General features: G+C 48.3%; 1 protein-coding gene across 1 annotated transcript in view; it reads right to left on the bottom strand.

The window, feature by feature from the left end:
- The window catches only part of Clasp1 (cytoplasmic linker associated protein 1), a 230,916-nt gene that overhangs the window by 134,639 nt on the left and 80,322 nt on the right, over nucleotides 1–15,955 (bottom strand). Inside the window, exons 6-8 of the mRNA XM_052201268.1 lie at nucleotides 15,691–15,766; nucleotides 10,742–10,839; nucleotides 3,859–3,926 (exon numbers count right to left, since the gene is read on the bottom strand). Of these exons, the coding sequence (XP_052057228.1) occupies nucleotides 3,859–3,926; nucleotides 10,742–10,839; nucleotides 15,691–15,766 (242 nt within the window). The remainder of the gene's footprint in view (nucleotides 1–3,858; nucleotides 3,927–10,741; nucleotides 10,840–15,690; nucleotides 15,767–15,955) is intronic.

Genomic DNA, 15,955 nt, shown 5'->3' with positions numbered 1-15,955 from the left:
CGGAAACAACTGTTCTCATCCTCAAACCTGCTCCTGAGCCCACATAACCTGCAGACACACTGTATAATCAGCTTTTTATTGTTCCAAAAAAATGTGGTTGGTTTGTTTTTAAGACAGGATCTCACACTGTACCACAAACTGGACTGGAAACCACATTGTAGCCCAGGCTGATCTCATATTCACAGCAGTCCTCCTGCCTCAGTCTCTCAAGCGAGAGACTAACAAGAAGTGCTACTGCCACGGTTTGCCCCGGGATTCAGAGAGTGACGCACAGCTGGGTGGCTGGGCTGACCGTGAGGCAGAGAATGACTGCGTCATGGCAGGGAGGGCACAGGGACGTAAGATGGCGGCAAAGCAGCACAGAGGGCTCAGCACGAGGCGGGACAAGGTGCAGCTTGTCTAGGTACATGCCCCAGAGACCTATGCCCTTCAGTCAGGCCCAATCTACAAAAACCACCGCCCAACAACAGCATCAAAGCCCACTCTCAACACCCCAGCCCACAACGCATGAGCCTTACTGGGGACACTGCATCAACGGGACACACACACACACACAATTTGGGGAAAATATTTTAGTAAGTTTGGAGGCAGTATTTCCATACAGGCATGTAGAATTAAATGTTGCTGTCAGGCACTCGGGGCCGCCCAGCTTTGGCACTTCTGATTTTTAAATTACACTTCACATGCTCTGTAAAACCCATGGAGAATATATAGTCTCTTCTAGGTAAGACTCCAATCATGGATTCTGTCTTACAGTGACTATTTTCTTCTGCCACAACTATTGTTTCTTTTGTTGCTGTTTTTAAGATTCATATTTATTTTTATTTATATGTATGTTTATATGCCCAAAATATCTACATATACCAGGTACATGCAGGTATCTGAGGAGACCAGAAGAGTGCATCAGATCTCCTAGAATGGAGACAGGGGCAGGAGTGAGCATCAGATGAAGGAGCTCAAACTGAACGCAGGTCCTATGCAAGAGCAGCAACTGCACTTAACTGCTGTGCTGAGCTCTCTCTCTCTCTCTCTCTCTCTCTCTCTCTCTCTCTCTCTATCCAGCCACAATGACTATTGCTTCTTCCTCAGCACTCTCTTGGTTCTGATCATTTCCCATTGAAGAAGCAACACAAACTAACCTGAATACACACCTGGAAGGAAAAGCTTATGTTCAGCACTAACTGTCTGGATAGCTCTGTGGCAGACACCCCTGTACCCCCTAGAGACTAGGGCAGGACTCAGATGCCATGGCTTTGATCCCAGTCCTACTGACGGCAGAATCCTGAAGGTAAGATACAAGTATACATACAAGTACAGGGTTTGAGCAACACACATTATACAGTTACGGGAAAATGGGCTCAGAGAAAATGGAGGGCTAAGGAGTTCTGCTGTTAATAGCTGAATATGTTACTACTTATTTTCCTTCATTAATATGGTCTATTTTTATAATTATGTGAAATAGAAATGAGGGAGATGGAGCCATATGCCTATAATCCCAGCACTCAGAAGACAAGGACGGGGAATCGGAAGCTCAGAGTCATTCTGGACTATATACAGTAAGAACAAGGCCATCCTGAGCTACAACATTGGAACTTGTCTATAACCAAGACAAAGCAATATACCTTAAAGGAGAAAATAATTTAGGCCACCAAGTAGTCTATAAAACTACATTGTTCAAATGCAAGGTTCTTAGGATTATCAAAGGACACAGCAGGAGACGAGCCAAAACCTGGAATCAGTTGTCTGCTCTGCCCTGACACATTAAAATCTTCTTTTATAACCTCAAGTTATTCAGAATGTGAAGGCGGGCTCTATGAGCCCTAACAATTCATTCATTTGCTTGCTTGCTTGCTTGCTTGTTTTAGAGACAGGATCTTTCTACACTGCTCCAGCTGTCCTGGAGTTCACTATGTAGACCAGGCTCACTTTGTACTCACAGATATGAGACAGAGGCCTGCCTCTGCCTCCTAAATGCCAGGATTAAAGAAGCGTGCCACTGCACTGAGCCCAGCCCTAGCAATTCCAAAACAGCTATCGGGATGGGGAGATGGCTGGGTCAGCCGAGTATCTCACAGTGACTCAGCTGTGCGGACCTGAGTTCAAATCTCCAGAAACCACATAAAAGTCAGGCAGCGTAACCTCCTGGAAGCTTCATGGGCGCCGTAGACAAGTATGTACAGTGGAACAATGCACAAGGTGAAGACCAGCCAGAGGCGGGGATCTCATACGTGTGCCTGACTCACACATACACATTACACTTACACACACAAAATACTTTGTTGACAATTTATTCCTGGATGGCTTTTCCTTCTCACAGTAACTGACTTCTATATTTTCCTCCTTTGGGGAAAGCACAAAAGCTCCCCATTTGTCTACAAATATCCTTGCAAAGTATAGTGAGGGCAAGCCGGGAGGTACACATGCAGGCCCCAAGTCACACCACAGTCCTGTCCATACTTACAGAGCAGTATGCACCACACGCCTAGCATGGGCCAGGGATTCTCGTGAAGAAATGAGCTATGCTCAGTAGAATACAGTAAAAAGAAGTACAGGGAATTCAATGAAGACCCTACCACAAAAGTAAGCAAGCATCTTAGAGTGAAACTGCTAAGAAGTATCAAACAGTGGGCCAGAGGTCTCTGGAACCCCCTGACCACAGTGTTCTGGGTGGCTTCTGGTATGACAATCAAGCTGGGTGAGGGGGTAATGTGGATTGTATTGTTAAATCATCATGTGCTATTTGAGCTGTGTCTCCAACATCAGGCCCAGGCATGTTTATACCAAGTGTCGTCCGAGCCCCCTTTGCTAGGGTCAGGCTGGCCCCACAGACACTGACAGCACAGGAAGGGAGCAGCAAGACAGCCCAAACGTAAATCATTGCACCCCTGAAAACAGATGGCAGGCTGCTTCTAACAGAGGTTACTACGTTTATCCCAGAAGACAGAAGAGCCTGCAGAGGTAAAGAGAAGCCAGAGGCTCAACTGAGGGATGAACATTCTCTCAGCCACAGAGACAAAGGTCTCTTGGGAGCTCTAGCTGACTGCCTCAACTTCCCAGTCAGCTTCCGCAGGATGCTGTCAGTGCCCAGTCTGATGATGTCATCACTATCTGTCGCTATTTGTTCTTTCACTTGGAAGAGTCACCCAAGGCACACACCACTCTGCCTGCGATTCTCTTTGTGAACTCCAGATGGCCGCCATGCTAACAGGCTCTGGCCGCATGCTCTGAGGATGTAATTTGATGATGTTAACCATTACCTACTATCTATCCTTTTACTTGGCTTACTCATTTACAACAGAAAGTAGAGCTGTTGTAGATCACACTCCAGACCATATGCACCCCAAGAAGAGGGCCATAATGATACCAGGTGACCAGGGTTCAGGAAGTGCAGGTCTAAGCACAGAGATGCTCAGAAAGGTCTAACTCAGCAGGCTGGCCGCTATCGCAGGAGCAGAGACGACTTTCCGGATGACACCAGAATAGGGGTCTAGGTCACATTACCTCCAGCTATGGGTATGAGGGGGGTGATTAGCAGCATCACCTCAGTTGCATTCTAATGAACACAGGTCATAGATGTGTGGGGGGGGGGGGGGGGGAGAGGAGCCAAGCACAAGAGCCCATCTTGCCAGGACAGCCCAGCGTCACTGGGTCTGCTCCGGAGTTAGTGGAATGAGAACAGACTAGCTAATGGATTTAATGCAGGTTCTAAAGGAGTAGATGAAAGAAACCTAACTTTTAAGACCTCAAACCCTCTACTGAAACCTCACTGAAACACCCAGCATCTGTTTACAACTACCAAAAGCCATTACTGCCAGGAAACTGAAAAGCACAGGAATGAAGGCTGGTTTTCCCACTCACCATTTGCAGACTGTATCATATTTCCAGACTTTTGGACTTCATCAAATTTTGTAAAAATGACATTCAACCTGTTTGAAAACAAAACATAGAATATCAATCATCACACTTACAAGCACCAAACACTGTTGACTGCTCCTGACACCTTAGTTTTATTTCTATTGGTGTGATAAAACACCCTAACAAAAGCAATCAAGGGGAGAGCCGGCCTACAGCTCACAATTCTAGACTGCAGTCTATCATTGTGGAGAACTCGTGATGGCAGGAGTCAACCTGAAGCAGTTAGTCACACCCACTGTCAAGAGGAGAGAGAGAATACACACACACACAAACACACACACACACACACTCACTCAAACCCAAGGAAGTGGTGCCCACATTGGGCAGGTTTCCCCACTTCAGTCAACATCATCCAAACAATCCCCAGACATGTTTGCATTCCAAGCCAATGGCGACAGGCACTCCTTGAGATGCTCAAGTTATTCTAAATTATGTTAAGTTGACAATTAAAACTGACCATTAGCCCCCACACCCCAAAATTATCAATGATTTAAAAAAAAAAAACCATCTTACCCAGGACTCCAACTCCCTCAGTAAGTGATATTATCCAACAAGAAACGAATACCATCATGGGTTTAAGTGCAGTCTGAAGACGGCATAGGTAACAGTGCTTGCTGCACAGCATGAGGACCTGAGTTCAGATCCCCAGCACCAATGTTAAAACAGGCCATGCATACACCTGAAACCCCAACATTGACTGTAAGGGTAGGGAACAGGAGGATTGCTGGGTCTGCTGGCTCTCGCTTAGCTTCGTGTTCGGTGAGAGAGCCCACGTCACAGGGAACAAGGGGAGAGCGGCAGAGTGGGCACCTGATGCCGTGTGTACAGAAAGCACTTTTTAATTTGTTGTAAACATTCGCATTTCTCATGCCGGCTACCAGTTACCTTGGATAAATCTTTCATAATGCACTGCCTTCAGACTACAGGCTTTCCCTGACTCCTGCTTAGTTCTAAATGTTAGAAATAACGCCTTCTAAAAACAAATGTAGTGACTGGGCCTGCTTCAGGGTGAGATATCCGCATGGCTCTCTCCTTGACATTGAAGTGTAAGCAAAACTTCTGCTCCGGAGGTCCTAGCTGACACCAGAGTAAGTGAGAGGCGCAGGAGCAGGAGAGCAGAGGCTTCCCGTGCAGGGCGCCCGGCTCGTTTTGCTGTGAGGCGGAAGGTGCTGTGAGGCCCAGCCCCGGCACTCAATCCGCTGCCACCCATCCACTCAGGACCAGCCTGGGGCTTTCTTGTCTAGCCTTCCCGTCCCACCTTTGAGAGCTAGCCATTGTACAAGCATCTGATTTTAATCAGATGGAGATTCCTTGGAGGCTGGGAGCTCCCTGTTCTCTGGGTGACAGTGCAGAAGGTCACCCCTGAGAGTCACATCAGGCTATTGGGGAGCTGGTACCGGCCACATTTCTGACTTCTGCCTGGAACACTAGAAACTTCCCGTATTGTGCTCTGAGGTGACTCATTTACTTGTTCATGCAGCAGTACTGGTGTGTCCACTACACAGCTCATACACCTAGCGCAGAGCTAACGAGATGATGTTCGAAGGTTGCTTCCCCTGGAACTTAAAGTCTAAGTAACAGGCAAGCCAAAAATACAACTGGCAAAACAAAGGTGTAAACCCACTTTTCACTACGCCTTGCCCCTCCCACCCCACAGGAGATCAGTAATCTTTTCAAAGCTCCCAGGTCCCAGATACGCCTTCAGAATCCTTCCCAAATTTACTCCAGACCACCCCTACCCACAAATCAAAATGGAGACTGAAATAAAAGTCCATTGCTACCTCAGGATCAAACACGAGTAAAACTATCACTCACATTCAAATCGGTGGTTACCAAAGATCCAGATGCCTTAATGTCAATTCTTAAGATGTTTCCATCACCTTCCTTTTTAAAGCAACAAAGATCTTAGATGGCTAGGCAAGCCCATAAATAGACTCACTGCGCAGGCTGCCAGGGTGTGCCCTGACTTGGGTACCACTTTATTGTGTCACAGCCACACCCTCTGCCATGACAGGTTCATGACAGGAAGCTAACAAGTTAGGGCAGAGGTAGCTCTTTCATCTGTTGTCTCTGAAGTTTCTGGAAGACGATGAGTATTACTTACATTCTTGAAAGAGTCCCAATCACAAACAGCACTTGTGGAAACAGTACGGAAGGCTCTCTCCCAGGGGTGAGGCCCATACAGTGTGGTTGTTTCAACCACACCCTATGAACGCAACACAGGCAGAAGAACACCCAAAGAAAGGCCACTGTTCCTGGCACCTTTGTCTGGTGCCCTTTCTGTCACTGGTACACTCAGGTAAACTAACACCCCATTCTCTGCACAGTAGTGCCGGTGCTGCTTAAGGCTTCTATCCTGGTTACACCTAAGAGATCTGCAACCTGTCTGTGGGCAGCTGAACACCAAAGCACCCCACAGACACTCAAGTACTACCTTCCATCTGCTAGCTCCTAACAGCACTTTAAGAGGCAATTCTAAGGGCAGAGATGCTCGGAATACTCTGATTTAGCAGGCTGGTCAGTGTGGCAGAGCAGAGAGAACTTTACGAACGACATCAGAGCAGGGGTGTAGGCCACATCACCTGTGGCTACAGGTGATTAGCCTAGTAATCTAACACGATTACTCTGGCTGGGTTTGGGTGTCAACCTGACACAAGCTAGAGAGTCATCAGAGAGGAAGGGGCCTCCCTTGAGGAAATGCCTCCTTGAGATCCAGCTGTAAAGCATTTCTCAATTAGTGATCAACGGGGGAGGGTGGTGGGTATCGCCATCCCTGGGCTGGTGGTACTAGGATCTAAGGAAAGGCTGGGCCAGCCATGTGAAATAAGTAAGCAGTGCCTTCCACGGCCTCTGCATCAGCTCCTACCTCCGGGTTCCTACTCTGAGCTCCTGTCCTGACTTGCTTTGGTAATGAATAGCAATGTGGACTGGACATGTAAGCTGAATAAACCCCTTTCTCCCTCACTTACTGTTCATGGTATTTTGTTGAAGCAATCGAAACCCTAACTAAGACACCTAGTAAGGGGCTACTTCTCTTGCATCAGCTCTACACGTTGAAAGTGACACTGCAGAGCAGAAAACTAACCTTTGAGGGTGTTTGCTATTTATAGGCAGGCAGAATGATTTCAGTAACTCAATCAAACTAAACACCTGCTGCCTTAGGTGGTGGGTGCACATAAGATATAGAACCACAAAATGATAAGAGTGCTGAATGCCTCAATACCAATACCTTGCAAAGGCGTGGGACATTGCAGTGTTGAGTAGGAATTGCCCCATAGGCTCATACCTGAATACTTGGTCCCCAGTTAATAGAAATGTTTGGAACAGATGAGAAGGTATGGCCTTGGAGGGGGTGTGTCACTGGGGATGGGCTTTGAGATTTCAAAAGCCTATGCCATGCCCATTAAACTCTGTCAACTTCAGTGCCTTCCTTCCTTCCTGACAGCAGCCATGTTCACCTGAACCCCATCCCCTCCAACACACACTACCGTGGTCACAGACTGGAACCCTCTGGAACCATGAGGCCCAACTAAATGCTTTCTTGTCTTGCTCATTGCGGTGGTTTGAATGAAAATGGCCCCCACAGGCTCATAGGGAGGGGCACACTTAGGAGGCGTGGCCTTACTGGAGAAGTCTGGGGCTGTGAGGTTTCAAGTGCTGGAGCCAGGCCCAGTGTCACTCTTCATTCTCGATGCCTGCTGATGCGGATGTAGAACTGTCAGCCATGCCTGCCTCCGTGCCACAGCACTTCCCACCATGATGATGATGAACTAACTCTGAACCTGTAAGCCCCCCAATGAAATGCTGTCCTTTATAAACATTGCCATAGTGATGGTGTCTCTTCACCATCTCTAAGAGCAACAGAAACTCTAAGACACTTGTGATGGCTAGTAACGGTAATAAAAAAGAACCAGGACAGAAGCTGGTGTAAGGATGTGAGCCAGTTCTGTGACGGGCCTGACCATGCTCAGCTTCGGAGGAATGGAGGAGACTGTGGGCCTTTGGGCTAAGAAAATAGCTGAACACTAGAAGCAGAGCTTAATGGGACAGCCATCCTGGCAGAAGCTGGGAGGACATCAGTGCTCAGAGCAGTGTGAACTACGGAGGCCCAGCTGCAGACAATTCCTGTGCTATCAGGTAGAGCATGTTCATTGGCCCTGTCCTAAGAATCACCTGAGGCTAAACTAAAGAGTTTTAGACTAATTGTGTTAGCAGAGGTTTCAAGATAGCCTAATATTGAGTCTGATGTGTAGTGATCACTCTTATATAGATTTATAATTAAAAAGAGCTAGGAGAGTGGGGGTGGGGTGGGGAAGCAAAACATAGTTTGAAGAGAAAAACTGCACCAGGAAATTTAATGCTGGAGCCTTGGTTGGTGCTAAAAGGAAGAGATGGGATAAAGGAAGTGATGTTCTCCAGATGAGATCTGTCCAGCTGATGCTGAAACTTGTCGGGGAGAAAGGCCTAAGGAATCATCTGTTCCTTATGAACAACAACAAATCGAAGTTGATGCAAATGTAATTCAAGAACTGGGACAGGCTCCATCAAGCGTCAGCCATGAAGCATACAAGATTAAAGGGGCTGCGGACTCCCTCTCAGCGGCTCAGGAAGCTGTGGGGGCTGGGCCTGTAGCGGTAGAGTCCTGCATGGAATCCTGGAGAGACTGCTGTGTGACACTGTGAAAATGACCTCAAGGTGTTGGAAACGCCAAGGTGTTGGCCATGGGATGGCTGCCAAGGAGAACTGCACACAGAGCAGAAACAGCCCAGGAGGGAGCAATGGTTGTCGTCAGACAAGCTGGAAGCCTTCTGAGGTTAGGAGCAAACCTACACCACCTAGAGTTTGCCCTCATGGTTTTCTGTCTTGCTTTGGGCCAACATTTCCTCACTATGCCTCTTCTCTCCCTTTTGGGATGGTAATGGATATTCTGCACCACTGTTTGACAGAAGTATGTGAGTAGCTTCTAGAATTTACAGGGGTTGCAACTGAGAGACTATCTTGACTCTAAAGAAAGACTTTGGACTTTAAACTGCACAGGGCCTGTAATAGACTTACATGGGCTTCTGAGGATGGATTAAATGCATTTCACATTATGATATGGCTACAAGCCTATAGGAGCCAGAGAGTGGCATAAAAATGGCCCCTAGAGGCACGTATTTGAATATTTGGTTCCCATTTGAAGGAAGGGTTTGGGAAAGATTAGAAGGTGTGGCCTTGAAGGACGATTGTCACTGGGAGTAGGATTGGGCTTTTGCAAAGACTCCATTCTGTGTGTGTGCTCGAGCGGTTGCACACAAGCACATGCCTGCCTCAGGTGTGTGGACTGGATGTAAGCTCTCCTACTGCTCCAGCACCACGCCTGCCTACCTGCTGCTATGCTCCCCAACAAGATGATCATGGACTCTACCCTCTGGAACCATAAGGCCCAATAAAGCGCCATCAGAGCAGGGTGGTGGGGTCAGGTAGGCAGGGTGGGGCACTGTGAGAGCCAGAGGGCAACCTTGGGTGGCATGCCTCAGGCGCTAGCCACTTGGCTTTTTGAGACAGAGTCTCACTGGCCTAGGGACCTTCAATTCACCTAGGCTGGTTGAGAAGAGATCTGTTTGTCTCCAAGTCCCCAATACTTATGACTGCTCACACACACCACCACATCCATCTGATCCCCCCAAACACCCAAGACAAGGTTTCTGTTTCCTGGCTGTTCTGGAACTCTGTAGACCAGGCTAGCCTTGAACTCAGAAATCCACCTGCCTCTGCCTCCCAAGTGCTGGGATCAAAGGCGTGTGCCACCACTGATTGGCTATACATCCACATCCAACTTTTTAAATTGAGTTCTAAGGCTCAAACGTAGGTTCTCAGGCTTAAAAAGAACGCACTCTACTGAGTCATGTCCCAGCCTCAAGTCTTATTTTTGAAGGATAAAATAGAAAGCTTTCCACTGAAGTCTGAGGTAGAAAGGCGTTAACCAGCTTCATAATCATGCATTCTTTGAGTAAAATTACCACATCAAAAATAGGAGCATGGACCAAGGTGAAACCTAAAGAGGAAGAGAGGGGATATAGGAAAAGTACCTGAAAGTCCTTTCACTTGGGGAGTATAGGGGGTTAGGTGAGTGTGGCTAGGCGGCGTGGGGGAAGGTGTCCAGGCGGGCCCTTGCCTGGGCACCTCTGCCCGAGGGACCACACACACACAGACATGGTATAGAATAGAGTTTATTCAGAGTAGGGGATGGGAGTTAGTGGTAGAGAGAGGTAGAGAGAGAGAGAGAGAGAGAGAGAGAGAGAGAGAGAGAGAGAGAGAGAATAGAGAGAGTGAGAGAGTGAAGGCCGGCCATGACCACATGGAGGGGGGGAAGAGCCCCAGGGGCAGAGAGGTGAGAGTGTGTGTGAGAGCGGAGAACAAAGAGGGAGAGGAGGAGCAAGTAGCCCTTCTTATAGTGGGCCAGATCTCTGGGGCGGGGCAGACCTGGCTATTGCCAGGTAGGTGTGGGGTGGAGCTTAGACAAAACCCCAACAGTACCCAAAAACATCCACAAAATGAACATTTAATATTAAATAAGTTATTTTTTAAATTTTTTAATTAATTAATTAAAAACTAATTTTTTACGGGGCAGCCAAATGCCTTAGTCAGCTGCCTTACTCAGCAGGTAGAGGCAGTTACTGAAGGTCTGAAATTTAAGTTCAATGCCTCGTGCTTAGATGGAGAGAACAAATTCCTGCAAGCTGTCCTCTGACCTGTAAAACCAACACAGACCCATACACACAGAGATACAAATAAATTCATTAAGAAATGTGCTTCAGCAGACGATGGAGAAAGCGACACTCACCGGGACTGTGGCAGCCCCTTCTTACTGAGGTCTGCCCTCACGCGCTCACCCACGTGTCTGTAAATCTCCACCAGACTGTTGATTGCTGCGTCTCGAACCTAGACATAAAAGAAGAAATCTTGTCGGTGCTTTGTGTCATTCCCAGACCTTCCCTATAGAACCCAACACACTCACTCTGTGCCGACCCAATTTATCCCCCGTCCGCCAGTACAGCCATGCATACCGTCCCTGCACACGCCACTAAGCAAGGGCACATCTGGATCTTTTTGCTCTCATAAAAACGACCCCAAATAGTATAGGAAAAAATCCTCCCCATTCTTTAACATGTGATGCCAAGAAACCAGAATTTTCACAATAAAAACCAATAAACTTATGCTACAGGAGAGCATCGGAAATGTGGTGGTTAGAGTGAGAGTGGCCCCTGTTGTCTGAACTGCTTGGGAAGGATTGAGGGGCACCGCCTTGTTGGAGGAGGTGTGTCTGTCACTGCGGCAGCTCAGAAGGCCCACACCAGCCCGCTAGCTCTCTCTGCCTCCTCATACCTATGTCAGCACGCAGCTCTGAGCTGCTGCTCCAATGCCATGGCTGCCTGCGCTATCAGACTCGCTGCCATGGGAGACATGAACTCCAGCCTGGTCTCAGTAACTAAGGCACCGTGGAAGGAGGTAATGTAATAAAATGTCTGCACATCAGACATTAAGACCAGCAACACAGACGAGCAGAGGCCCTCTACGAGGACCCTACTTTCAAGGAGCTTACAAAGCTAAAAAGAAACAACGTCACACCCAAACGCTTTTACCAGAAGGCAGGATATGATCAGTGCGTCTAATACCAAAGACCACACCAGAAAGATAGGAGCAGGGATGCTGCGTAAAGAGCTGGCCCTGTAGGCACAAGGACACAGGTGACCCCTGGAGCCTAAGTCAAAAAGCCAGGAAGGAGCTGGGCGTGGTGGCACACGCCTTTAATCCCAGCACTTGGGAGGCAGAGGCAGGCAGATTTCTGAGTTCAAGGCCAGCCTGGTCTACAGAGTGAGTTCCAGGACAGCCAGGGCTACACAGAGAAACCCTATTGGGGGGGAAGGGGGGAGGGAGGGGGAGGAGAAAGCCAGGAAGGCATGCACTTACAATCCCAGCACTGGGACAACAGAGACAGATGGACCCTGGGGCTCAATGGCCATCTAGTGGAGCCTACATACTGAATTCCATGGCCATGAGAGCATCTCACAAAACAAGGTGGGAACGCCTGCAGAAAGATACTAAGGTTGTCCTCTAGCCTTCACATGCATGCACTCCCCGTCCCCCTCATTGGCACTGGGACACACACACACACACACACACACACACACACACACACACACACACACACTGGGGAAGAGGGATGGAATGGTCTTATCAGTGCTCAGAAGAGCCAGATAAAGTGCGGCAGGTGTCAGGATCCAAGTAAGACTCTGGCCAGACCCAAAGGTTTGACTGCACCGGCAGGGAAAATGAGGAGTAAGGAACAGGACGGGTGTGTTTTCTTGGAGAAACCTCAGTATGAAGTAGATGTTAAATATTCGACGTGTTGGTGTTAATTTTCTTTAGTATGAAAATGGCATGTGGAGCCCATGAGATGGCTCAGTGGGTAAACTGACTGCTACCAAGCCTGACACCCTGACTTTGATCTCCAGATCCCATGCAGAAGGAAAAAAACTACCTCCCACAAGTAGCTCCTTAACCTCCACATAGTGTTCTTTGTACATTCATGCATTTATTCTGAGAAAATACATTTGCTATTATATGGTCTGCTGAACTTTCAGGAGTAAAAATATTATGTTTGCATGTTATTTCCAAAAGGTTCAGAAAACAAATAGACACCTGCAAATGTGTGACACCCAAGCAGATATAAAACAGGCCTGCCAGAGCGCTGAGAGACACGCGTGCTCACGTGGCTGATCTTTACGTTCGTCTAAGTTTACAATTTGGCAAACAAAAAGAAAATAATAAATTTTAATACAGAATGGCAGAAAGACCAGGTAGGAAGAGATGGGAGAAGCAACAGGGTTTGGTCTGTAGCAATGAGACCAAAGTATGAAGGAGAAGACATGGAGGGCACAGGCAACTGTTCCTGCTCCTGTCTGGCCTAATGTCACATGACAGGTGGCGGCAGCCATACTAATCAATCATAGGCTATTCATTTTGACTTTTAAATTTCATGCTCAAGTCACCAAAACTCAAACACTTACTCCCTAACCCCAAGACAGAGAGGGACAGGGCCTCTAAGGAGGAAACGAAGGTTTGGGGCCCGGGCTATGGAGATGGCTAGGACCCTGCACTGTTCTTGCAGAAGACCTGAGTTTAGTTCCTGACCCCCATGTCAGGAAGCTCAAACTGCTGTAACTCCAGCACCCAACCCTATTTGAACTCCTCAGGGTATGTTCTCTCTCTCTCTCTCTCTCTCTCTCTCTCTCTCTCTCTCTCTCTCTCTCACACACACACACACACACACACACACTCATACACATGTACGCACACATACACAAAGAAAATAAAGGCGAATCTTTTTATAACACTTTGGGCATCAGCTTAATGGCAGAACAGTGGACAGCTGAGCTGACTGGCATGAGGGAGGCAGGCGGCAGCAGATACCCCAAGACCGAGACGGTGCAGTGCACACACACACACACACACACACGCGCGCGCGCGCGCGCACACACACAGTGCAGGGTGCCGTGGGTGTAGAGAGGCTGCTCCAAAGGCAGATGCGGCTGTGGGGTTTTCAGTGCTTAGCTGAGCATCCCAGCCTATAAATCCTGTCTACCTCGGGGACTAAAAGCAGCCCTCAAGTAGCAGCCTCATTTTTCACATGACGAGTGACAGAGATGAGTAAAAATGTACAAAATTAATAAGGATTCTCTTATTAAAGGCCTACGGCTCAAATTACTACAACAGGGTGTGCCATAGGTGGCCCCTAAGGTACAGGTGCCTAGAGATTCTGGGTAGAAAGTAGGAATTTAAAGTTCAGTCTGTTAACACAATTTCATATTTTATTTAAAAAAAAAAAGTCACTTCCTTTATTTTTATTTATTTTGTAATTTTAAGATGTTATGTGCATTTATGTGACTTGCCTTGCATTTATTTATATGTGCACTTTGTGTGCGGCCTGAAATCCATGGAGGCCAGGAGGGCCCCAGATCACCCAGACCTAGAGTTATGGAGAATTGTGAGCGGTCGTGCGCGTACTAGGAACTGAACTCAGGTCCTCTAGAGTGTCCCTGTTCCTCAGGGCCGGGCCTTCTCGGCAGTCCCTAATTTTACTTCTAGGATTGCGTGTGCCTACACAGTGCTTGCTGGCCCGAAACCCACTAGTAGAGAAGCCAGCCTTCACCGCCAAGATCCACCTGTCAGCCTCCCAAGTGCTCAGACTTCGGGAATGTGCCACCACACGTGGCACATTTTTTTAAATGTATAGGATCTTTACGATAATTACTTAGAGCTGTTAGATATGACCCCACTTAAAGGCATGGTGTTTATATTTAAGTTGAATCAGAGTTGTACTACTGAGAACCAGCCCAGAAATGCCTGCCTTTGGGTGATAGACACTGTTGTTTTGCAGGTGTATGCATGTTACCTAACCAGAACGCCCAAGATTTGGTATGGTAAGTGCACACATAGGAATACTGTGAAGACCTAGCAGCGTAGGTTGTCTAGTATTGTCACATATTTAAACAGCAATTAAGGGACTCTCAAAACCCCACTACATGTTGCAGGTATGGGATTTCTGCAAATGCAATGTCCACCCCAGGCTAGGGAGACTCCTAGTAAGCTAGGCTCACCAGTAATGCCAGCGCTGAGGACACCCAGCTCCAGAGCACTCGCACGGAGACTCCGGAAACACATGCTATGGCCCTAACAGGGAGGCAGGCTCAGACCCAAGAGTCCCCAGGGTCAGCCGTGCAAGGCCAGGACGTGCTCACTCTAGGCCTTATGTGGCGGCCCGGGTAGTTCAAGGGTTGATATAGTCTCCTAAACTCATACTCACTCTGTCTCTACTATCAAACATGAAAACGACTGAGGCAGCGTGTCCAGAATGTAGGACTGTGTTGCTCATGAGATATTTAACCCAAGTTATTCCAAAATAAGGAGAACCTGGACAAAACCCCAGAGAGATCTCATCCATTACCTCTGCTCTGGACCTCTGCAGGGAAGCGGACTCAGGGAGCAGTGCTACGTAAGAACAGACAACTTTTCCAGTCCAGGCCAGTTCTCAGTGTTGCATGCTGTGTGCCTGCTAACTGACCATCCCTGGACAGAGAACTCCCACAGTGAAACCTGGGGCGCCCGCCACAGGTGAGTTCTGAGGCTCCTCTGAATCGCTTAAGGGAGCAAGGCCGCTGCTTTCCAATTCTGAGTATTAACAAGCCCCTGCCAATGCCCCCCAACTCCACCTGGGGTCTGAGCCTCTGGGGAGAAAAGGCTGCAGTTACCCCCACAGCACAGAGCAGAGGCCGACGAGGCAGGGCTTCTATAACGAAAAATAACAAAGTAAATACAGAACAGGCCAGAGGGGAGACGGGCAGGCCAGAGGGTGGGAGGCCTCCCGGGAAACTGCTGCGGCCGCTCTGTGTTCTTTTGGTTTGTGTTTAGTATTGAGATTTGATTTTATGAGTATGAGTGCTTTGCTCATTTATCTGTCTGTGCCCCACAGTGTTGCCGCCATGACGGTGCTGGGGGTTAAACTCTGGTCTTCTGTGCGAATGAGTGCCCTTAGCCACCTCCCCAGGGGCTAGTAATTGACAGACTATAAAGTATGGTCTGGTGCATGGGAATCTCTATGGAGTGTGCATTTGCTGCCAATGGTCAGCTAAATCCTTTACCATCGGTCCACGGAGGGAAGGGCCTCCCACCTGCCGCACACACACAAACCAGAAGGCACCTTCACAGGACGCAGGCGCTCTTCCCACTCACCTGGCTGTTGGGATCTCCCAGTAGGTTACATATATGTGGCACGATCTTGCTTAGTGTTAGAGTCTGGGCCCCAGAGCTGGAAAGGAAAGGCATGTGTGAGACCAAAGGATGAAAGCGGCCGACACCCACACCAGCCCTTCCTCCACCCCAACGTTCCCTCCAGTATTCTCAAGATGGCCCCAAAGCTCCACACAGCCCATCCGCAGCGCTCAGGCCCTTCAGTGGCCTGGCATTGCCGGCCACACCAGGGCCTGTGCCTAACAGT

The sequence above is a fragment of the Apodemus sylvaticus genome, chromosome 12 (assembly GCF_947179515.1).
Source record: "Apodemus sylvaticus chromosome 12, mApoSyl1.1, whole genome shotgun sequence".
Taxonomy (NCBI): Eukaryota; Metazoa; Chordata; class Mammalia; order Rodentia; family Muridae; genus Apodemus; species Apodemus sylvaticus.
The sequence above is the reverse complement of the archived record's forward strand: the minus strand, read 5'-3'. Positions and strand labels throughout refer to the sequence as shown.